Source organism: Colletes gigas, unplaced genomic scaffold, assembly GCF_013123115.1.
Source record: "Colletes gigas isolate AHSC1104 unplaced genomic scaffold, ASM1312311v1 Colletes_gigas_Sc00019, whole genome shotgun sequence".
NCBI classification, from domain to species: Eukaryota; Metazoa; Arthropoda; class Insecta; order Hymenoptera; family Colletidae; genus Colletes; species Colletes gigas.
This window is the reverse complement of record NW_025106648.1, coordinates 807,290-833,667: the sequence shown is the minus strand read 5'-3', so window position 1 is coordinate 833,667 and position 26,378 is coordinate 807,290. Positions and strand designations below refer to the sequence as shown.

The 26,378-nt window shown below is 37.8% G+C and overlaps 1 protein-coding gene across 1 annotated transcript in view; it reads right to left on the bottom strand.

Annotated features, from left to right (window-relative positions):
* LOC122400690 (nephrin-like) overlaps window positions 1-26,378 on the bottom strand; it is a 109,696-nt gene that overhangs the window by 14,891 nt on the left and 68,427 nt on the right. The window contains exons 9-11 of the mRNA XM_043402273.1: window positions 18,921-19,214; window positions 13,910-14,234; window positions 7,235-7,240 (exon numbers count right to left, since the gene is read on the bottom strand). Of these exons, the coding sequence (XP_043258208.1) occupies window positions 7,235-7,240; window positions 13,910-14,234; window positions 18,921-19,214 (625 nt within the window). The remainder of the gene's footprint in view (window positions 1-7,234; window positions 7,241-13,909; window positions 14,235-18,920; window positions 19,215-26,378) is intronic.

Here is a 26,378-nt window from a genome sequence, read left to right as displayed (position 1 = left end):
TTTCTCTTTTGTGTTTATAATTTTTTGAGAAAATGTTCTTGCAAAGAAAGTATTTCTTGAGGAAGATCGTTAAAATAATTGCTTTTGAACAAAAATATAATTGTAACGTAAGAATCCGAGCAAAAATCTTCTTTAATGGGTTCTACAAGACTTCGTGTTCGAGAGTTAATAGGTTATAATTTGTTAATAGGATATTCGAATATTATTCAAATACTATTCAAATGGTCGATTTGTTGATATTCGGAAAAATTTGATTCAAAATATAAAAATGTAATTGCAATTTAAGAATCCGAGCAAAAAACTTATAGAACCCATTGTTCTATAATAGGTTGTTATTTGTTTATGCATTAAAACATTTATCGTTTTAAATTTACTTTATCCACGTAGAATAGCCTTTTATTCGGTTCCAACACTCGTCGTGGGGTATTCTGCACGCGTCGCCTTTGGGATTTTGATAGTTTCGAGATGCAAGTGTACTTCTTTAACCCTTTCAATGGCAAACGACGATACCACAGTGGACGTGAATTGAATTGACCGCTCAAGGCCACTTCCCAACTGCGAATAACGTCACAAACTACCTCTTATGGTATGGCTATGTGCCTCCATATCTGAGGGACAGAGATAAGGACGAGATACATAGAACGGCAAACTACCTAACCCAGAGGTTCCCAAACTTTCTCTGTTCACGGCATCTTCACTTGCTCAGCGATTTTTTCAAATAAATTTATTCTATTCTATATAATTTATTTTTTATCATTGGACAGAAAAGAGAAAATCATTATAAGAATATTGAACCCTTTTCAATCTGATCTCATCCTCGACCCAATACTTAGTTAATGAAACAAGAAAAGAAAACGGCTTTAATCGATCGTTGCATCAAGGCATGTTTGTATGTGTAAAATTCCCATCAATTTCAAGCAAAGGATACAATTGTCGATGAAAATTTATTTCTGAACTTGCGGAATCAAAATCATATGAAAATTAAAAATATTCGTAAAAAGATTACGTACATATCTATCGTATTGACCGTGATCTCCGCAAAAAGAGATATTAGGAATTTCATAGACATCGTTAATGTAAATTCTTATTACTTATAAACGTGTGAAAAATCCGAAAGTTTGGGAACCACTGACCGGAAGAGTGTGGATCTCTGGAAGACCCTCAGCGGCCAGTTGCATTTGCGTTCACTGTAGTACCGTGTGAAAGTTATCTATGCACATTAGTGTGATTTGCACAACGCGAGAGTTAAATGTAAATCTTACGAAGCTGCTTTAACCTAGCTTCTATCAAAGCCGACGAAATTTCTAAACATTCTTAAATTGAACGCAGAACTTTACCAGTTTCTGTAGAACGTGTAAAAATCGCTGAGAAACGAACCATGTTTCGGAGGATCGTTAAAAGAGAGAAATTTGCTACGAGAACTCTTGACTTTCGACGAAGCACGCTCGACAAAAAAAGGAACCTGGACATTGTTTCTGGCGTGTTTAACTTTCACGGCAAGCAGAAATTTTACAGCTTAGGCAACATTTTTCAAATTTACTTTTCGACGCGGATATTACACGGTGCCACGTCTGACTAGTTAGAACCAGTTGAAACAAATAAAGCGTTGTTAATATGTATGCTCACGGGCACTCGACGCAAGTAGAAAGAACGAGATGTGGTCAGACACGCGGGACAAGTCTTATTAGAGCGAATCTCTAATAAATTTTCAACGTCAGTTGTATCGAAAATAATCTGGCAAACAATTTTTCGTTTAATATAACATAGTTCAACGAACGATTCAGGATGATTATAGTAATTTTATCATTGCTATTGTAGCGACAAAAATATACAGGGTGTTCGGCCACCCCTGGGGAAAACTTTAATGGGAGATTCTAGAGGCCAAAATAAGACGAAAATTAGGAATACTAATTTGTTGATTGAGGCTTCGTTAAAAAGTTATTAACGTTTAAAGTTCCATGTAGAATGGCAATCAGCGAGTAGAACTTACATCCAATGTATTTTTTCGATCCATTTTTCTGAGGCTCTTGAATTTTGTATCATTAAAATCGTCTAATCCGTTCAGGAGTTATGATGTTTTAAAGATATGAATGAAATTTCAGTAGAATAAGTTCTGGTCAGACATTAATTTCGGTAAAGAATTTTCTTTTCGAAAGTGCGTAGGATTTCGGGGGTATGTGTATTCACCAAAAATGATTGTAATTGACCCCCACATCTAAATATAATTTTTTTAGTATGATTTGAAATTTTTTAATTTGGTTTAAAAGTTTCGCATCTTTTCGAATTTTTTTCTCGAAAGTGGATAGGATATCGAGGGTATGTCTAATGACCAAAAATGATTGTAATTGACCCCCACAACTAAATATAATTCTTTTAGTATGATTTGAAATTTTTTAATTTGGTCTAAAAATTTCGGATCTTCTAGAATTTTTTTCTCGAAAGCGGGTAGGATATCGAGGGTATGTCTAATGACCAAAAGTGATTGTAATTGGCTCCCGCAATCGAAAATAATTTTTTCAGAACGATTTGAAACTTTTCAATTTTGTCGAATTTCAGGGGAATCGATCAATGTATGGTCAGACATTGTATTTTCGGTAAAGAATTTTTTCCTCGTGAGTGCGTAGAATTTCGGGGGTATGTCTATTCACCAAAAATGATTGCGATAGACCCCCGCAACTGAAAATAATTTTCCCAGAACGATTTGAAATTTTTTAATGCAAATTTTTAATAACTTTTTAACGAAGCCTCAATCAAGAAATTGATATTCTTAATGTTCGTCTTATATTAGCCTCTAGAATCTCCCATCAAAATTTTTTCCAGAAATGACCGAACACCCTGTATATTCCCACTTAAACAAAGAATCTTACGAATCGTGGCGTTGCTACTAAAAGGGATCAAGTTATTTTCGTTAACCGAGCATTAAAAATTACGCAGCCTCTTTTTAGAAAATAGAAAGTTCTGCAAAAAATTCCACGCGAAAAGTAGTACGTAGGGACGCAGAGAAAATGGGGAGCAAGTTGTAAATAACAATGGTCCACAAAGATTTACAGAAACTACCGAAAGAACGGATTGGAGTTTTCCGCAAAAAGGGATCCGAATCTCAGCGTCATAAATTTTTGAGTTTTTCGAGCAAACTTGTTCACAAGCCGATCGGAATGGATTTCTGCCAAAACCTGCCAGTCCCTCGTTTCTCATTCGCCGTGAGTCGCTCGAACATGTTTTAATATAAATGTCAAAGCGCAATCGATATCTGCCATTCGTTGGACACGGCACCGCCCGATACGAGTGGCCGGCCTTCCCGATCGAAACGCTCGATTTCGTCATTTATACATCGCATAACAAGCGTATCTGACTTTCGTACCGAAACTAAGTCCGTGCCGGAAGTTCGCTGAACGAACGCTTTATCGTACGAAATATTCGCGCGCCTCAACAGAAGGAGCTTTACACGCGCGAACGATCCAGACTCCGCTAGACAGAACGTTTTTTACCTGTTCTTTTTCACGCCGCGAGAGTTCGGGTCTGACAGTGGGGCCAATAAACTGGCGAACGAGAATCAAGCGATGTTGGTCAACGATAGCCGCTGCGTGGCTAAAAATTTCACTGCTATTTTTGTCGTATTTTAAAATTAATAAATTCACTAACGTTTGGTTTATATTCTAAAACATTGGGAGTTTAAAATGACAAGTTTCTTTGAGTTTGTTGCTCTCAAAGTTAAATAATCTTTTTCCTCGAATCATAGTTTTACCCTTTATTCCTGGTCCATCAACAGAAAAGCAGATAAAACATTCAAGTTGTCATTTGTGTTTAATAAAGAGACGTGTCTTCCAATTTTGCCATAAGTATAATAAAAATGTATGCAAAGAACATTAAAAAATAATTCGTAATATTCGTTTAAAATAAAGAAGCATTGTATACTCTGTACTTGACATTAGTTGTAAAATAATCTCACCTACTTCGGTTTTCAAATTTTTTAATATCTTCATATATTTCTACATTTATTACACCATAAAACAATTGGCATTTTAAAGAATCTGTTGCATGGTAAGTGGAAGAGAAAAAACTAAGATTGAGTCCACTATAGGGTTAATTCTATATCGAGTAAAATAATTTTCTTCAACCTCGTCGTTTGCTTAAAATTCGTTCCTGAATCTGTTTAAAATACAAAGCGAGGTATGCAAGGTAACCTAAGTGTAATTTGTCTACTTTCGGCGACAGAAAAATACATTAAATAATAGAACACGAGATAGGAACGATATAAAATGTATTTAAAAAAGAATATTAACGCAAATACTTTAAACCGCATCGCGAAATAATGTTTATAGCACTGTGTAACATTATCAACCGATACAAAACCGGGAATTATTCGCACGAAAAAAACCGTTTGCGCTTTTTATCGACTACCGGGTAAATATCATTGACTCGTACTACTTGATACCTTGCCAGCTCGTTTATTGACACATACCACTGCGCGCGAGGCCCACCTCTATTCAGTGCCCCGAAAACAAACAAAATTATCGCGGTTACGATCTCGCGTTGCCTTTATCGAGCATCTGCGCATCATTTAAACGACGCTTAATCCTATTCTTTTTTTTGTTATTTTTAACCAGACAAACGCGAAATGGAACGTTCAAATATTTCCCTTGGATTCGAGCGTGCGGAAAAATTTAAACGGTTCGACAAAACCGCGATCCTGAATTCAACATTCCCTTGTCGAAAGACATCCTTCTGCCCGCGATCGAAATTTTTATTAAAAGCAATTACATATTTGAGCTCTTTTTATGATTCTCGGTGCGGGTATTTAGACACAGTTTTGGTCGAATTTGCAATACACATGGGCGAATGTATGTTGCAATTTCTTGTGAGAAATTTTGGATAAAATGTAGTCCGTCTGAAAAATCCTTTCGACTTCCTTTCGACGCGACGGAATTCCCTTTTGCAACCGGGTTTTTTAACCGGTAATAAAAGAGAGACGGATAATTAGAGTGCGAGCCAACAGTCGGATGAAGTACACCGATTCCCAGTTAGCCAACGGGCAGAATAGGCAGAGTCAACGATGAGGAGAACGGCCAGCCCCCGCATCCCAATTAGCCACGCATTATTAACGCGTACTGTACACAGGCCGTTTACGGGAAAGCCGGTCCCGCGTTCCCGAGTTAATTGTTAGCAATTAGCAGGAAGAATGAGCTAGCAATCTGGCAGGCTCGCCGGGACGAAATTATTTTGGCAGCCTAGAAGGGGAATTCCTTTCTCCGGAAGCCGCTTCCTGACCCCTTGGAAAAACCGGGCCACTTCGACGCGACCCTTTATTTCCGTCTACGTACAACGAGATTCGATTCCATCTTTGCACCCTTACCACTGCATCAGAACTCGCTACGTCCCTGGTAATTTAACTTTTATTCGTTACGATATAACGCGTTGACTGTTGTATCACTCGTATTATAGAAATACTTATAACATTGGAATAAAATTTAATTGTAATTATCTCTTATGGCCAAAAATATTTCAAACAGAACGTGGTATTATTAAATTTTTCAGATACGAAGGTCAACTTATATTCTTTAACCCCTTGGCGTACGATTTAATCTCAAATAATTTTTCAAACTTGCACTATTTAATTTTGTTTAAATTTGTACCAAGAATGGCCATGAAAAAGAATACATTTGTATAAAAATATGTTGATTTTAATAGGTAAGACTTGACGACGAGTGAGTAGTCTCATGATTATGAAACTTGTCAGACTCGTCATTGTATGGCAAAGGGTTAAATAGAACAAGTACTTTATTTATGTATAACAAATTTCGATAGACCATCAAAAGTATAGTTTTCTTTTTTTCGTACAATGAGTTAATCGAAACATTTTGTGATTAAATTAATCGTTCATGTATGTCTCTTTGTAAATGTCAAATTTTATTTTTATTTATTTTGTATTATTCGGATAAAAATTTGCTCGACTCTGTCGTCGCGACAGTCAACGTGTTAATGATGAGAATCGAGAAATATGCAAATACAGTTATTCCCACTTTTAAGACCCAATTTCTACCTCGGATTCAAGCTTTTCCCTTTTCTGCTCCACTCTTTATGCTTGCTCAGCACGAGCAATTCACCAACACGCGCGTACGACGACCGCAGCCAAGAGAGATTTATTTTTAACAGACATGTCAAACCCACTTTGATTCATGGACCAATTTGCACTTTGTTATTGTTGGCACAGCAACAAATATTTTAAAGGCCATTTTTATTCCTATCAACATTACTCGTTTCACTGTCACATCGCAACATGTGTGTAAAGGCAAGAATAATGTTCATGAAAACAAGCGAAACGATACGATTCATTTATAGAAAGTATGTAACTATTACACAAAAATTACATCAAATTTTTTACATGCAGTAGCCTTGTAACAACCCTGTTTGGGATCACTCTTACTACGTTTAAAATAATCATTTTCTTTTAAATTAAATGGTTCATTAAAAGTATTTATGAGCGAAATGGCAAACCTGATTTTGTAAATAAAGAGTATGTAACTATCAAGCAAAAGTTACATAAAATTTGTTACATGGAATAGCCTTCTTTTCTAAAAAAAACTTTGTAACAACCCTGTTTGGGATCACTTTTACTACGTTTAAAATAATCATTTATTTTTAATTAAATAGATCCATTAAAACTAGTTACAAGCGAAATGGTAGACCTGATTTTGTTTCTCGAAAGCAGGAATCACTGTATTTCGATGCAAGAATTATTCTTAGCCCCGAAGAAAGGGTACGCGACTGTTCAACATTCGCTCGATCGTGATCTTATCTCGACACTCGATCCGACCATCGTTTCCAGACCCCGAAGATCCCTTTTTTGATCTTTAATTTAATTCGACAAGCGACATCTTGATCAATGCGAACTGCCTCCGGAGGTACTGTTTACAAGGGACTCGGTTTAATTGTTCGCTGCTCTAATTGCGACGGAGTTCTTTGAACAAATACAAGGGAACAGGGATGAACATTAGAATTGCCGCGTTCAAAGCCGAATCGTAACCTTGTACTGCTCCTAATTGTAACGCAATCCCTTTACCGGTCGGAATTCGAACGGAAAGTTGTAGAATCCGATTTTCAACGTCTCCGTTGCAACGATGGCTTTCGATGCTATTATGTAAGAACTTTCAAATAATACGACCCCCACCGGCGAACCAATTTCTTTCGAGATAAAAGGCGCAGTTATTTGGCCGGGATTTATCGATGGTAATACCGCTCTCTAAATCCTCGATCACCGTCGATGGATGATATAATACGTAGACGTGGAGGGTCATCAGCTTTGTTCATCTGAAATATCTCAGCTATTCGAAACAACCGAGCAATGATATATTACTTTATGACTTCAAGGAACTTCAGAGATGAAAATTTAAAGAATTTAATTTTGTTAAACTGGAATGACTGTTACAGGCATTCTATTTACGAAGATTAAGTTGATCGTGAAATCTCCAAGCTTAAACACACATAACGAAATCATAGTACAATGATTTGTTCCTCGAAATGATAAAAATATATATTTTTAATTTTGTTTTATTTTTTGGAATAGCAAACACGCACTTCGTAATGTAATTTAAAGCTCTAGATCGTTTGGAGAATACCGAATTTTGAAATTTTATCATTTTTGTATGATGATCTACTAGACAAACAATTAAACATTTGAAAATTGAGGCATTAATTATTTTTATAGGATTTCAAAATTCCTTATTTTCCAAACAATTTGTAAAGTATGTATTACATACTAATCAAATTTAGTTTTCGATCAGTCGAAAGAATATAACATTCTAGGCTGATGACCTCTTTTTAGCTCTCTTTAGTACTTTTATAAATGTATGTGTACTAACCTAATGTGATTATTCCACTATATGAAGAGTGTAAAAGACTAACTATTTTCGAAGAAGTTATTCAGGAATTTGTTTAGAAAATTTGTGGAAGGTTGTGTATCTAGTAGAATCGAGAAATGATACGAGCGCAATTTAAGAAAATAATTGTTTTAAGTACATGTTAGAGAGAAAAATGTTTATCAGAAATATAAAATTCGAGTGGATACGCGTAACAGCCTCTCACTCAAGGGGCTAGTTACGCGTTTGCTACTCGACCATTATTAAATATTTCGTTCGTATATTATTGGACAAAAATAAAACCAAACTTGACTATTATTGGACACGCGTGTGGATATGACATCGACAAATGGGTGGTCGACTATTACCCTCTTGTAGCAATAATTTTATATGTTTTTTTTGTGGTTATGTATCAATCATAGAGGACAATGTTCAAAATTGTCATTTTTTGGTTCAGGTTTGAAACGATTGATTTTACACGCGATAAGAAACAAAACAATGAATTAGAATCGGTCTATGGACGAGGGTTAAAAAGAGATTAGCCAAAAACGTTATATCCTTTAGTTCGTTAAGAGACCAGATTCGATATATTATACAGAGCGTTCGGCCACCCCTGGGAAATATTTTAATGGGAGATTCTAGAGGCCAAAATAAGACGAAAATCAAGAATATCAATTTCTTGATTGAGGCTTCGTTAAAAAGTTATTAAAAATTTACATTAAAAAATTTCAAATCGTTCTGCGAAATTATTTTCAGTTGCGGGGGTCTATTGCAATCATTTTTGGTGAATAGACATACCCCCGAAATCCTACGCACTTACGAGGAAAAAAATTCTTTACCGAAAATACAATGTCTGACCATACATTGATCGATTCCCCTGAAATTCGACAAAATTGAAAAGTTTCAAATCGTTTTGGAAAAATTATTTTTGGTTGCAGGGGTCAATTGCAATCAATTTTGGTAAATAGACATAACCAAGAAATCCTACGCACTTTCGAGAAAAAAAATTCTTTACCGAAAATGTAATGTCTGACCATACATTGACATGTTTCCCTGAAATTTGTCGACGAAAAAAAAAATTTCATATCGTTCTGGAAAAATTATTTTCGGTTGGCGGGGTCAATTACAATAATTTTTGATGAATATACCTACCTCCGAAATCCTACCCATTTTCTAGAAAAAAATTCAGTACGGTCGGAACTTTAAACGTTAATAACTTTTTAATGAAGCCTCCATCAACAAATTAGTATTCTTGATTTTCGTCTTATTTTGGTCTCTAGAATCTCCCATTAAAATTTTTCTCAGGCTTAGCCGAACAAGGTACGTTCAAATATACAAAGAATAACTATCATTCTTCTCTTAACAAGAAAGGAGTATTCCAAATTATTTGTACATTTTTCGATAAAGAATCACCCCCTTTTCAGCTGTGCCACGAATTCCGCCGCACCCTATATTTTCATCAGTCAAGATTTAAAAATCGCTGTTCCGCAGGCTGTACTAAACTTGACGAAACTTTGGGGAGTTAAAAAATAGAACAAACGGTTGACAATTGTCTTTCACGCGACTAGAAGGAGTGAGTTAACTTTGTTGCAGAGCGTATTCGAGGTGGACAAAGCTGGCGAAGACATTCTCGATAAGACTCTTTCGCTTTCTCGACGCGCCGCCGGTCTGTAATTTCATTCGAACCGATGACGCCCACTCGAGAAGATTCTCTCGTTAACGGAGCGAGAAACTTCGTCGATTCGAGCACGAACAATTCGAAACCGCGCGTCGTTCTATCTTCTCGTAGCTCCCAGGGAAACGGTTACGATTACAGTCGATCCGCGCCAAGCGCGTTTCCGCTTGTCGGAAGCGTCGATTTCGACGGCGTTCGTCGGTATTCCGAAGACTTCGACCGAAACCGGTTCAGCCTGATTAAATCCGTACGCGATGGGCGTGAAATTAATTATCGTAATCGGCCGCCATTAATTAAATCCATCACCGTCGATTAATCACCGCAATAAATCACATCGCCAATTATGATGATTAATTTCTACTTCGCCGGCATTAACTAGAAACCCTCCCCCTCACACCCACTGCCCCACCACCCCGTTTCTAAAAGGAAAAATTCGATTCCCAGGACCTTTTTGTAGCCGCTCGAGGAGCGCAATTATCGGACTCGCGTTATGAACTGTTGGATAAAATTCGCGTCTACTGCACGGAGCAATGAAGATTGCCCCTAAGTGATGTTCACGATTCGAGGGAAAACTGTTCTCACGCCTATGAGATTCGTTTTTTATAGCAGCAACGATCAAAATTTCGACCATTATACAAACAACCTTCCACGAACGTTCTAGATCCTTCATTTAAATATAATACCATCAAGCTTAATATTAGTGTGCTAATTCAACGTGTTCTGGAGTCATCAGTCTTGCACACGCAAATTTATACTCCGCGCTCACGCGATTTTCGAAATTAACGAGGACGAAAAAGATTTATTCGTATTTTTAATAGTTCTAACGTTTCGCGGGTGTAATTAATCGACCGTGAATACCACGGTGATAAATTATTTCTGTAGGCAGAGCGAAATAAATAAAAAAAGATTTAGGGAAAAGAGTAGGTTTCGAAATATCGAAAGAATTTTACGAGAATTCGGATACAATGAATCGTATTCCTTACTCAGCGGTGGTGAAAGGCGAATTGAATTTGCAAAAGGCATCAAATGGATTAAAAATTTTACGGAGGAGTTTTATTCACCGACGAATGCAAATTTAATAGTTCTTGATTCTGCCGAGAAAGGTAAAGTGGCAGAGCATTCGGGATTAAAAAAATATGACTCTGACCGTAAAACATGGAGATGGATCGGTGATGGCTCGGGGATCAATGGCTGCAGCTGTGGCTGAAGCTTAGTTTTTATAACCACTGTCATAGATTGGTGGATACATTTAGAATTATTAAAAAGCTACTCGGAAAAAAATTTCCCGATGAATACTCTTGGCAATTAATTCGATTTTTCAACAATATCTCAAACAGTTTCTAACACACCAAAACAAATTCATTTCCTCATTTTAATCGATTTGAATTAATTTTTATTCAATTTCTCTATCGAGAAATATTAGAATGTTCTCAAGACTTTACTATTGTTTGTAACAAGTGCTCGAAAACATTTTCTCCTATCATTGAAAGCAAAGTTTCTACCAACAATAATAAATTCTTCAAACTTCAACGACGAAGGAATAATTATTTTATATTTTCTTGTTCGAAACATTCTTTCGAAAAACTACAAAATTGCAAGAACTAATTATAATCTACAGTGATGCATTTAACACTAAACTTACCACGAGTTTGTTTTCAAAATTTAATTTCTAACATACAATTTTAGCGCCTTTTAACTTCACGATTTTTCTTATAATACACGTAGAACGAATCGTTTAATATTCACTTCTATTCTCATCGTTCATTTTCTGATGAAAATGCCTTGCCTACAAATTTTCAACCTTCGTCCATCAGTATCTCACTAAATGTTATCTACCGGCTGTTTTGCTCAGAACTTGATTTTCGAACGATGTGAGAAATTCGGCGCTAAAAAAAAAAATGGAGGACCTCCGTGTAAAAGCGATGCACGATGGAAATATTTTATGCACGCTAGTTGAATTACGAGCGATTCGAGGCGATAAAGTTGGACGGTTCACTTTCTACGGTATAGATTTGCTTCCGCAAGATCGAGACGACTCTAGAACGTTTTGTTGCTCGACCACAAGCCATTGCGTTTGATGTATCGTTCCCAAAGATTCTGATCGCCGAATGTGAGTTCCATTCAGGGGCAATCCGTCTGGCCAGCGTACGTAGCGGATTGTACGTATTACGGTCGCGTCGATACATTTTTCGTTCGTCGCTACGGTGCAGCTACGGCTAACGACGGGACACGGGTCGCGGAACACAGAGAACGGTAATCGAGTTCGACGGGCACGAGACATCCGTCGATTTAACTCGAGAGGAGAGAGATGGTGATCGAGAGGGACCGAACGACCAGTGTCAAGCACTTAATCGCGCGTCTACGATACGAGACCCGAGTAAACGCTGCAACATGACGCTGGGTGTCGACCGATCGGTTTTTCTGAGGGTCCTGCGTGCAAACCGTGACCCTTTTGGGGAAATTTCTAGAAGAACCTACGGATTTTATCGGTTTACTTCGTCACAATATCGATAGTCAGCTCAAAACAATTTACGAACGAATTTTTTTTATCCAGCGATCGAACGTTTGCATCTTTCGTAATATCATTCTACGAGAAAAGATGTGGTGTACCTCGTTACAATATTGATGGTCAATCAACTCAAAACAATTTACGAACGAATTTTTTTCATCCAACGATCAAACATTTCAAAATTGAAACATTTCATAGTCAGACATTGTACTTTCGATAAAGAATTTTATGTCTCAAAACTGAGTAGGATTTCGGGGTTATGTGTAATGACCAAAAGTGATTGTAATTGACCCCTGGAACTAAAAATAATTTTTTTAGAATGATTTGAAAAATTTGTTTATTTTATTTAATCGAAAAATTTGTCCATTTACTGAATTTTTTTCTCGAAAATGCGTAGGATTTTGAGAGTATGTCTATTCACCAAAAATGATTGTAATTGACTCCTGCAATTAAAAATAATTTTTTTAGAACGATTTGAAATCTTTCAATTTTGCCGATTTTTAGTGGAATCATCATTCATGGTCAGACATTGTATTTTCGATAAAGAATTTTTTTTCTCAAAACTGAGCAGGATTTCAGGGTTATTTCTAATGACACCAAATGATTGTAATTGACCCCTGCAAGTAAAAATAATTTTTTTAGAATGATTTGATATTTTTTATTTAATCGAAAAATTTGTCTATTTACTGAATTTTTTTCTCGAAAATGCGTAGGATTTCGAGAGTATGTCTATTCACCAAAAATGATTGTAATTGACCCCTGCAATCAAAAATAATTTTTTCAGAATGATTTTAAATTTTTGAATTTCATTTTTTAATAACTCTTTAACGAAGCGTCAATTAAGAATATTAATTTCAATTTCAATTTCAGAAATTGATATTCTTGATTGTCGTCTTATTTTGGCCTGTAGAATCTCCAATTAAAATTTTTCCCAGGGATGACCGAATGCTCTGTATAATTCTACGAGAAAAGACATAGAAATTTTGTTAACAAATAAAAATAATGCACGAAAGAAGTATATGCAGGCTGTCTTGTAACCTTTTACATAAGAAAACGTTGCAAAATCATTGTGTACTTGTGTCTGACCACGACTCGTTATTTCTACTTGGGAGTTCGCAAGGACTAAACGAAACGATTATTAAAGTCGTTAGAGCCTCTCGAAATCTCGTGAAAAGACTAGCTTCGAAAAAGAATTGCACGAAGTAAATTAAGTTCGTTCGTCCAACGATAAGCAAGGCAAACATTTGTCCCATTTAGCCAAGACACTCTTGTTCCAAGGTTACTGCAATCGTCGTTGAAAAAACGTGTTCGCATATCCCTGTCACCGTGACGCCCCAATATCGCAAGCACGCCAAAACACAGAGCCTCTGCGACCCCAAAAAGGATTATTCGCCATCAAGAATCCGAGCGCCCGGCATCGTTTAATACAATTCTCGGGTCTCGAGGATCCCTTCGCCGAACGATAAAGTCCGTCCGCGGGAAAATCATCGACGCGAGTATTGCAGCGTTCGCTCGTTCTCGCATCGTGGATCGTAAATAAAGGGAGGGAAACGGGTCCCCGGGTAGGGTGGCGTGCGCGCGAGAGACGATCGATGAAAAGACAGAGACAAAGAACGCAGGAATAAGGGATAAGGGACGCGGACCCTGCATGGGTTACGGACAGACGGGGCAGAGAGAGAGGTGTACTAAGAAGAAATATAGATAATCGCGTGAGCTTCTACGATGCAAGGCCGTGCAGCGTAGCAGACAGTGCTCAAAGGAAATCGCAAGAGAGTGCATCGTCGGTTCCGCGTCGACGAGCATCAGGCATCGTCCGATCTATCCGAGGGTTGCACCTCAGGTACCCGTTGTTCGTTCAGAGCGGCGAACTCACCTGTTTGTTTTTCGCGCAGATTCAAGGTGGTGGCACGGAAGTGGACCTTCTCGCTGCGCCCTTTGCTGTTCCTCGCGAATATGTAGACGTCGTACGTGGTGCCAGGCTCGAGCCTGTTCACCGAGAACGACGGAACTTTGCTCGTCTGGTTGTACACTGTCAAGCTAGGTTTCGAGGATGTGCTGCTGGTCCCCGGCTCCCTGTACACCTCTATCGTGAATTGCTGCGGCAGACCGCCGTCGAAACCCTCCGTGCACTCCACGTGCAGAGAGTCCGTCGTTTGGTTCAGAAGGGAGCAATTGTGAGGCGTGTCCGGGTGACCTGGAAAGGCAAATTTTTTGTAATTTTGTAGATGCGTTTAGTCATCTTATGAGCATGTACAGGATTTTTTTCAGCGGGAAATATTGAAAATTGTGGGAGTTCTTCTTGTTTAATTCTTTTAAAAAGTTAGGGTTGGGTTGGGTTAGGGCTGCACCTTACAAAGTATTTCAGATTTTCTGCAAGTACAATGACAGTTATCGGGGATCATCAGGAACGTGGTCGACTCTATCGGCTTGCATATAGATACCGTCAGCTACCTTGTTGCCTGATCCCAAAGATCAATTCTCATTCCGTGCGTTTACACACGCAATCGGTCCCGAGTGTTCCGCCGCGTAGGTCATCGCTCTTGGGATTCTGTTTAGAAGGGTGGCCGTTACGACAGCGTGCAATCGATACCTTTCCACCCTTCAGAATTTTGTTCCTCCCGTGTCGTTGAGGTCGTTCTTTCGACCAAAAGAGGCGGTCGTAAAGTTTAACAATTCGCAGTTAAAGACGCCCGTAAACGCGGTGTCCTGCCCCTGAAATAAACGAGACCAAAGTGTCGTTCCGTCGTATCCACGCCGCCACGGACTCTCGGCTGACCTGCGATTGCAACGTAGACGCAGAACGAAGCTCGTAGACTCGAAGACCCCGGGGAAACTACCGCGACGAACGTCTGCCTCCCCCCCGCACGAAAATGGAATACAGAGAGGCGCGGCGCAAAGCGCAAGTTCTCATCCCCACGAACGATGGCGTTTCGTCGTCTTTAATCAACCGGTACGAGCTTAGTTAGGTTTCCGTTCCTATTCAGCCAACCGAGGCACTCAAATCGAAATGCCCTGGTTTTATGCAACGCTCAGCTTAATAGCGGTTTTTATTACGCTATTCCGACGCTTTAGTATCCTCCGCGGTGCTAAAGCGCGTTTGTCACGTATTGACGCGTCCCGTCGCTTTTTGAGACACGGTTGCTCCCGCCTACCCATGGTTCGTTCGGATTTTCGTGCATTTCCAGCTCGAACTAGATACAACGTACCTCCATCACTGTTTTGATTTCGAGTATACCTAATTTCTTCTGAATCTATTTCATCCACGTTGTTGGCTCCCACAAAGTTCGCGAAGTCGATTATTTAGCAAATAGAAAAGAAAATAGCACTTATTTGCAAACGCAATATATAAACATAAAACGAGTTAACAGAAAATGTTCTTGAAAATCTGAATCTAATCTTCTATTGTCTAGTGAGGCAGTGAGATGGTAAAGTTGCAAATTCCTTAAATTTAAATAAATCCGGTACATTCTGTGCTATCAAGTAATTTGAAGGGTCTTCATTAATATTTGAAAGAAATACGCATCCTAAGTTGTTTGACAATAACATTGTTTGAAAGTCCAAACACTCATTCTGTTCGTAATCCATTAGAGTCAACTTGCTTCTAGATATTCGAGCCCGATTGCTTGAGATTCGAGCGACTGGTTACTTATACCATACTGGATAGAAAAATATAAATATTTCATAAGCAACGACGCTAATGTACCGGTATCGTTTGACTCCAATATCGCTATCAATCCGTTTGAGACTTTCAGCTCATGATCAGAGAGCATTCTGGCTGCAAAAAAAAGGGCAGGTTATCGAAGAAGCTACCTTCAAAGGGGAGATCGAAGGCAAACACAATGGCAGCAACTACCGCGCTTACGGAGTTCTATTTATTCGCGTCGGTCATTCGACCGGGAAAAATTCTGTCTTTGATTTCGTTATATCGGTCGGAACGAGCCCCGGTTTCAGTTACGTCTCGTTAAGAGGTCGGAGAGCACGGCGACAAAAAGGAACACGGTCGTCCAAAGACGGTTGTCGTTGTTTCTAATCTGCATAATGAGGAAACTTTTTAAATCTAATTTACGTCTATCAAGCATCCCCCCTGAGAGTCAGGTTCACTCTGGATTACTCTACGCGCGTCTTTCCGCCATAAATCTCGACGATTTATATTTACGAAAATCTTAATTTCCTCCGTTGGACGGTCTGTTACATAATTAAAAGCCAAGTTTTTCCATAAAGTACGTCCTCCCTCTTTCCCACTCTCGTCCACGGTGTCTCGCGGACACAATTTCAGTGCGTATTATTTCAACGCTTTAAGCGACGCGAATTTTTCTTGGATTAAAGGATCGTCTGAAAGCAAAGCCCGTGCGCTCGGGAATGCCGGTGCTCGTTAAAAATGAATTTTTTAATGTCGATTGAACGTCGCCGTCTACTGTTTTTAATCCAACCGTCTTGCGATATATCCAATTTCGGGCAACGAGACATTTTTCTCGCGAGACTGTTTCCAGCGGCGTCTTGCTTCGTATTTAAAGTGTAATCACAGTATCTTATTTCGTTGAATATCTTTGAGAATAATAATTGTATGATTTAAATAGTTCATTAGGTCGCGCACGTATTCGACAAACTTTTAAGTTCGATTTTCTGGAAGGTGAATGAATAATTATTTTGTATTTTTTCGTTTGAAACATTCTTTCGATAAACTGTAAAATTGCAAGAATGATGTAAGAGTGACGTATTTAACATTAAACTTGGCACGAGTTTGTTTTCAAAATTTCGTTTAGAATTTGTAACATACAATGTTATTTTAGTGTTAATTATCTATATCTATATAGTTAATTTCACGACTCTTATAATATACGTAGAATGAATTTTTTAATATTCACTTTTGCCTATCATGCACATTTTGTAGTATTCTGTAAAAGACTAGACAAAATTTGGTATAAAATTCCACTATCTTTCCATTAAAAATAGTTAAACTTTACACACGTACAGTTCTGAAACTATTAGTGTTTTCTTTATAGCTGTACATTGCTAGAAACGGTGAAGCTTCCTCTTTGACATGGTTTTTGAATTATGTCGATTCCACTTTCCGTTTTAGAGATATTGTAATTTAAATATCATAATTTTTAAAATTCCACTCTCCGTCTTACGAAAGCGTATTAACGAGTATTAAAAATGCTACAATTTTAGACGCGTGCAGTTTCTAAACTACTAAAGTTTTATTAATAATTGAACCATCGTTAGCAGTGGCAAAGCCTCCCCTTTAAAATCGCTTTTGAATTTTGTCGATCGGACTTTCCGTTTTCGAGATATCGTAATTTATGTAAAAGGTAATTTTTCTTAATTCGACTGTCTCTGTCTCCGTCTGACGCGTCGCGCTACACCTCTCTTTCTCGCACGTGACTGGTGACCGAGGGGCCCAGTGACCTAGTTTCGACGAGCACGTGCGGTCAACGACCTTGACAAGGCCGTAGTAAGAATGTAAACAAACGCTTCGGACCCTTATATCTCTGTAACTAGCCACCGCATCGACTTGAAATTAAAATCGCTATATCTCCGGAACTAATAAAGCTATCGACTTGTTCGAACGCTCGTTTTAAAGGGCATTTCATCCCCTATCTAATGAGCATATCACCTACCATAATTTATGCTGTCTTCCATGTTTATTTTGAAGTTTATTTTGACTCTACATATCCAAAGAAGTGTCAGCAATTCCTACGGATCGTACGACTAGTGTAGGATAGAACTGCATCATAAATTGTTTATTTAAATTTAAATACAAGATGTTGGCGTAATTACTAGCTGGCATTTATTCGTAAATAATTGTTTTCTCCGGGATCAACTACGGTATCGACTTGAAACAAAATTCGTTTTTATGTCATGGTAGAGTACCGATATACATGAAGTGCCAATAGGTTTAGTGTTAATATTGGAGAATTCAAGCGTATACTAGAAGAATCGTATCAGAAACTTGATTTAATTCGTTCCACCATTTAAAAAAGAAATCTTTCGATCAGTCCAAAGCATGAGCTTGTGGTCTAGATTCTGTCAGAAGATGGAAAGTGGATATTATGTTATAATAGTAAACACAGGAGCAGTAGCTAGATCCAGAACCTTGTACGTTAGATGCAAGACGGAGTTTGCAGCAACAGATGATACTGCTCAGAGTTTGATGGGACGTGCAAGAAGTTGGACAGTTTGAGCTGCTAGATCATTACTGTCTGAAGTTGCTGGATCGCTACTGACGCTTATTACATATATCTCGACCGATTGAAATCAGTATAGGCGAACAAAGAATTCATTCAACGGAAGAAAAATTCTTTTGCATTAGATTTTTGCTCATTTTGTCTAATATTAATTTTTCACGACTTTCTTAAGCGACTAAATTTATCGTATTTGTATGGAAGACGTGTCACTTTAATTTTGAAATTTTCTTTCATATTTTGCGTTACATGTATGTGGTCTAAATAAATTCAATGTTGGAAAAAATATTTGAAAACAATAAAAGCGACGAGAAAAATATTCGAATATTGAACAATAATAGGATCAAGTCAGTAAATAATTTAGACAGTGAGTATATGATTTTAGAGCCAAAAGGTTTGCAAAGGATCAATATTAGCAACCTGAGCCGTTATTAAACAAATTCCAATTTACCTTTTACTTTTTGGAGAAATTTGAAAAGAAAATTATTAAAAATAAAATTCATATCGATAATAGGATAAAGTCAGACACCAACGTAAAAACGTAGACAAGATTTTGGAATCAGAGTCACGGGGGTTTATAGAGAAGCGAACTGTCCAAAAATCCCAGTTTACGAGCGAACGACGATAATGCGATTTTATGGCCGCGAAGGCGTTCGTGAGTCATGAATGTTTAATGCTCCATTAGCAATACTTACCAGCTGGCACGATGTGGTAAACGCAGGGTTCGAGCTGCGTGCCCTGTTCGTTGGTGCCCCAACACAAAAGCGTGCCGTAGTCCATCTCCGTCATTGGTTTGTAAGAGACCGTCGAGCTCGTTCGCTCGTTGGTGATGTGTGCCTGTGGTATGTCGATAGCCTCCATCGTATTATTGAACTTCCAAGTGAACGTTACGTCCGGTGGATTCGCTTCGACCTCGCAGGGTATCCTCGCGGTTTCCTGCTTCGCCACCCCGAATGCCTTCATCTGGCCTTGGTGACAGACAGGGGTGACTGGAAAAGAGAAAACGCTTTGTTCAATCGGGGTCGTTTGATTAGAAATCTTCGTTGTCGATGGATTCGAATCGCACTCGCGGAGTTATCGACTGTACCCGACAAAAACTTGACAGGTTCCTCTTCTATTCGCGTCATAGGAACATTCGTTAAATCGCCGACTCATCAGAATTCGAGAAAATATTTTCACATTTCAAATATGGAAAATTCAACGTATCGATAAAGTTTTCTATAATTAAACGTTACTTTCGGAGAGAACAGTATGATAGCATTTCAAAAATATTGATGGAACAACTTTCTTCAGTCACGCTGTGCTATAGAAACATTCGATAAGTCACCAAAACCTCATCAGAATTCGAGAAAATATTTTCACATTTCAAATATGGAAAATTCAACGTATCGATAAAGTTTTCTATAATTAAACGTTACTTTCGGAGAGAACAGTACGATAGCATTTCAAAAATATTGATGGAACAATTTTCTTCAGTCACGATGTGCCATAGGAACATTCGATAAGTTGCCAAAACCTCATCAGAATTCGAGAAAATATTTTCACATTTCAAATATGGAAAATTCAACGTATTGATAAAGTTTTCTATAATTAAACGTTACTTTTGGGGAGAACATAGCATGTAGCGTTTTAAAAATATTGATCGAAAAAGTTTCTTCAGTCTGCGCCAGCCTTTGAATATTTCTACGTAGTATTTACTAATATACCCGGTATGGAAATTTCATTAACTAGTCAGGTTACAGTTTGTGTCCAAACTTGGCGTATAGTTCAATTACTGTTCCTAACGAAGTTTCGGCCCTTTGATTACAATATCATACGCTTTGATGAGACAAAGAATCTCTGCGTCGTTAATTCACCCACGGACCCCTCGTTCGTGAGAGGATAGTAATCCCGAAAGTCAATGCTCAGACGTTCAAGTTTCCTCGGAGACAACAAGCCTTTGAATGGGGTTATGTAAGTCGAGTCTTTTGATCCACGACTTTGACGACGGGGTGATCCGAGGGTACCTAATATTCGTACAGGACAAAGGTAACACGATTACGGAGCACTATCCATGATTAAGCATTAATGATACAATCGATGTTCGTGCGTCATTCCCAAGTCCTTGTCAACCGCAGCCTGGGTAGCATCGGATTTTACGGTAATATATAATACATGATATATAATACATGGCGTACATGCGCGGGAAGCTAGCTACACCGACGGGGTAGTAACATCACGAGGGTGCATCTTTATTACTGTCATGAACGGAGAATATTCGCAGAATTAACTTTGAAGGGGGGACTGTGTTTGGAAACGCTCTTAATTAAACGCGTACGAGACCACGCTGTGTCAGTTTCGCTCTCTTATTTAATTCGTTACACGCAACCACCGTCAGACGACGCGTTATTTTCTTAAAAATATTATTTCTTAAACGCAGCAGTCGAACGAAGTTTCGAATTTTTAATTGGTCCGACAGCGACTGTTTTCTGGTCTCAGAGAATCTTCATAAAACCAGACTTTTCTCGTTCTCGCGTAAACAGGGGACTTTTATTTCTCAGGGAATGGAAAGAAGCAGCTTTGATAAATTTTAAGTTGACATAGTTTCACAGTAATAACAATTTTAATAAATGCTCGGATAAAATTGATGTTTTTCAACGATACAGAGCCAGTTAAAAATAGAAGAGAAACAATGTGAAAGTTAAAAGGTTATCAAATAACATCCATTTGCGAAAGTTTATCCATTTGATCTCTGGTTTAATGTTGCATAAAATAAAGATACTGCAGGTGTATTTCGTTTAGCAGAATTATATCAATATCGAGTGACATTTGTAGCGTAATTCTTGCGTTAGAAAAATTGTCGGAGCTTCATCGAGGATTCTGTGTCGCCTAAAAATCAAAGTTGCTTTTTTACTACTTAGCGGAGATAAAAGTTGATCTGTAGTTAGGCGAGTACAATGGTACCCGCTTAAGCCCACTGCCCTACTGAATGGAATTTGCAACTCGCTGACGCGCGCGGTACCGTAAAATCACACGCGCAGCACATACCGCAAAGCGGAACGGTGCAAGACTCGCGAGTCTGATGAAACGTTCCCCGGGATCTCCAAATATACAGGGTGGCCCACTTTGCTTCACAATATTTCATTTCAAACGTTCTTCAAAACACACCACAACTTTCTATTCCAGACATATTCTTCTACGGTGATCAAGTCGCAACGTATCGATAAATTCGGGGTAATATATTGCAATAAATACCGCAACCCGTGTGTGGACGATAACTTCGGACGTTAAACGAAAAATTTATGGGAAAAACACGGCCCAAGTATCGCAGTTATGACTGGAACAGCTACTTTCTGGCACCGCTGCACACTGTGCACGCACGCACGATATCCTTCCTCAACGTCACCGCTGACAACGAGTTACGAAAGTTGTCTGCGCTCGTTACCGAACACCCTGTACGTGGGTGGATGTGAACCACGCGGAAAGTCGGCGCGAGCAAAAGTTTGCAACGTTCGCGGAGCGGAGGTTACGGGTAGGCGACTGCCGGATATCGCGTAGAATTTCCTAAGTGATCTAATCAATGGAAGGTCAGTCCCTTTCCACCGTCTCTCCTGGCCCTTCCACTTCCCTCAGCCTCCATCCAACACACGTTCTTTTACTTTTCGCTTCTACAAAGTATTATTGAATTTCTCGCCGAACTGGTGGAGACTTCCGAGAACAGGAAAATCTCTTGTTCCTTCGAACGCGAGGTGTATCGACGAAATTAATTTCACAATTCTTATTTTAGCGATTTTAATTTTTACTTGAAATCCTTAACGTTCGTGATTGATGGTACGATCATCTGTAATGAATTTTTTTACTAGTAAGAAACACAGAATGCATTTAATATGCAAAAATATGAGAAATATTTAAAGTAATATACAGGGTGGTCCATGCAATTGTTACAAGTCAGAACACCGTTATTATTGCATTTCCGAAAAAATGCCAAAGGAAAAAGATAAATGGTTCGAAGAGCACTACATCTGTAGGCCTTTAAATTTTTTTTAGATGCAGCAGTGCATGTGCAATTAACAATTGCATCATTTCTTTAAATAGAAATGCATATTTTTTTTTACACAGATCGATTCTTTTGTTCATTCTACGTAAAAAATGATTAGGGTACCATGGTCAAAAAATTATTAGATCTCGAGATATTTTCAAAAAATGTCTTTTTCCTTTGGCATTTTTTTGGAAATGCAATAATAACGGAGTTATGACTTGTAACAATTGCGTGGACCACCCTGTATATGTGATATATAAAATATGAATATGCATCAAGTGATGAGTCAGAGGCCTAAATATCTTGCTTGAGATTTAATGACCCACGACTCAAAAATTTTGGAGATTTAGTGACCCACATCTCAAACATATAATATAAAAAAATATTAGAAATACTTAAAATAAGATACACGTGATACATAAAATATAAATTTGCATCAATTGATGAGTCAGAGGTCTAAATGTCTTGTCGAAGATTAAATGCCCCACGTTTTGACCATTCTGGATCCGTTGGCCGCTCACATTTCTACGTCCCCACGCTTCATTAAATCCAAACGAAATTGTGGGCGTGCATTTTTCGCATTACCCATTCAAAACCACCCCCATCGATCTGTCTCCGTCACATCCTCCAAGGCCAATGAATATTTAAGGAGATTTCTCGAGAAGTTAAAAAACAAAACACCAGACTGAAATCGATCCAATAGTTGTACATACCGCGATATATTTGTATCCGTTTCTTTGCACCGTCGTCCATCAAACGACTTGCTCGGAGCAGTTAAAAGTTTCCAAAAAGTAATTGTAGGATTATTGCGCCTTTATTTGTCAACGCGAGCGGTCGATCGACGGGGATCGTGTCGTCTACCGTTTACGTATGTGTTCTATTGTGTCCTATTTAATTTCCACGTCGAACAACGTCGGGAATCGTCGTGCCATTTTCATTCGCTGCGGTAGTCGCAGTTTATCGACAGCCTCGAGAGGGCAACTTTCAGCTCTTTGGCCAGAACGGTTTTTCAAATATTCAGCGCTCGAGTTTGGAAGAACCGTGTCGCGTGTTTCGACACTCGTTCTAGCATAGTTTTCGAAAGGGGTGGAGGTGCGGTTCCTGAGGGAGGCATCGCGGAATTTAAAGGAATGCGAAAGCAATTTTTAACGTGGACTAATTCTTTACGTTATTTTCGTAGAGCCAAGGAGCTTTTTAATAAATAAAATTATTTTTGGAGCTATAACTTAACTCTCCAAAAGATGTGGCTTAAAGAACAATTTATTTATCAAGATTTATGCGAAGGTAGCTGCTAATATATTATTAGAGATTCACTTCAAGAATTTCTAACAATAAAGTTTGTTATTATTCAGCCATTACTAAGATTAAGAAAAGACAAGTGGAATTAGATTAATATAATTCGTGAAAAAATTAAGGTTTTAATTAATTTGGTCTGAATGTGAACTATAAATTTTGTTTACTTTTTTGTCCAGAGGGACAGGTTTCAAAGAATTTGCAAATGATTGGTTTTAGTGTTTCGCCATCGATGCTCACGGTTGAAGCTGGCGGCTTGTGCGTGCAATTATCTCGTGGCTAAAACTACTACGTATTTCATGATCGTAACAAGCATTAATAATTAATGTTGATGTCAGCCCTCGATCACCAAATATTGAATCTGTTCTGATACATATCAATGTTGTTTAAACTGTAATACGTGGATAAAGTGAAATTGTTTGATGCATTAGCTGAGTAATGTATTATTAATTAGCACTGATTAATTGATTAATAAGCGGAGCGATACTAGTAACTTTAAACATTAATAATCGATGGAAAATACTAAACGTAGATTAGATTGTATAACAATGTTTATAGATGCACTTTGCCTTTTACAAACTTACGTGCTCTAAATATATTTTAAATCCAATTACGTAATCTAGTTTATTTTATGTATCAAGGTACGTAATTTGTGATTTACTGTTATGAAAATTCTGTATACAGGGTGGTCTGCATCTTTTCGTACACACTTCAGCAGTGTGTTGTACAAGTGAAAATAAGACTAAAGTGTTATGTAACAAAAAATTTATAAATGCTTTGTTAAGAAGTTATGACAAAAATATGAAATGTGATGTTTCTTTATTTACTAAAATTTTGTTTAAAGAGAGTAACTGCTGGTTGAGGCACGAAAAAATATTTTTAACGTAAAATTATGTGGATAACTTAAATAACTTTTTATTGTCACAATATTTTGAACTATTGTTCAAATTTATGTTCAGTAAATTGCAAAGAAACTCACGATATGGAATGCTTGCAAAAGATTGATTATATTTTATTACTTTTTTTTCCAATTTTAATATCCTGAATCTCAACCGAGTTTCACAGTTCATATTTTTGTTACAACTTCTTAAAAAAGCATTTATGGATCTTTCGTTACATAACATTTTAAGCATGGACATATGTACGGAAAACTTGCACTCTTTATAAAAGTCTTGCTTAAAGTCACTAAATAACAGGTCGTTTCGAATGACAAATTTTACAGACGCGTCTATTATAGATCAAAGAAACGTGAAAATCTCGAGACAACGTAACTCGTAACGCGTGTCTGAACAGATTTCGTTCCTCCTTTTCTCTGTTATTGAGTTTCCAAGTCGTCTTGGAGGCGTGTCCAGGTTGCCGAAAGCATTCTGTGTCATCGCCCGCGCCAGGTATTCCCATTTTTCTTCGCGGCAAACGTGATTACCGTCGCGATCGCCGACATATTGCCGTTGTACGTCCGCGAATTCACGACGACTGTGGCGGAAGCTCCTATCGATTGCTCCGTCCACTGACAATAACGAATTAATGTCTGTCCATTAAGCATTAATGACGCATCGCCTATGGCCCGCTACGTGCCAAGTGTCTCTGGTAACTATCGGAGCGATTTATGTTGCCCGAATGCATAATTCAGTCGTCAGTGGCACAATATTATTGCAAAGGGGTGGTCGAAGTCGTGCTCGAAATGGAGAACCAGGACGGAACGCGTCTATGCTTCTTTGGGGATGAATTCCAAGGCGAGCATCCGCTTAAAATCAACCTTTGATAACAGACGACTGGATACAGACGAGACATTTTTTGAAAAATTTTTTACATTATTATTTTGTGCATTGCATACTGGAAACAAGGATCGTTTTTAGAAAGTTGATTAATAGTTTTATTATTAAGTATTATTAATGTTTAATACTTATTCTTACCAGAACATGGGACGTCTTTTATCAGTTACATTTCACTGAATCACAAATTCGAGGAGGCTATTATACAGGGTGTTTGGCCACCCCTGGGAAAAATTTTAATGGGAGATTCTAGAAAATCGAGAAAGTTAAAAAGTTATTAAAAAATTAAATTACAAAATTTTAAATCATTCTGGAAAAATTATTTCCGGTTGCGGGGGTTAATTGCAATCAATTTTGGTGAATAGACATAACCACGAAATCCTACCCACTTTCGAGAAAAAAATTTGAGTAGATGTGAAAGTTTTCGGTGAAATTAAAAAATTTCAAATCGTTCTAAAAAAATTATTTTTAATTGCAGGAATCAATTACAATCATTTTTGGTGAATAGACATACCTCCGAAATCCTACGCACTTTCGAGAAAAAAAATTCTTTAACGAAAATATAATGTCTGACCATACCATTGATATGTTTCACTGAAATTTCATGCGTATGTTTAAAATGTCATAACTCCTGAACGGATTCGTGGATTTTAATGTTTCAAAATGCAAACTACGCGTATTTTAGTGCAGAATATATAGAAATTCCAAGAATGTTCGAAAGGTTGTTTCTTAGTCCCGTAAAGTGAGAAAACCCCCATAAAAAAGGTCCAATTTTCAAACGACCATAACTCTTGCAATAGTCAATGGATTTCATTGAAATTTTTTTCTGAACTAGAGCTCATGGGTACCTATAAAAAAGTATGAGACAAAATTTCTGTGTAGCGGTAAACAAAATTACTAAAAATCAAAAATAAATTTTTAAGAAAAATCGACATGGAGTGCATTTTTCGGCAATTTTTCGACAAAAAAAAATTTTAAATCCTATAATAATACAAATGAAACAAATTATATACCTCGATCATCATCGTGTATGCTAATTGAGGTAACGATTCTAAGTTCTGGCAAGGCAT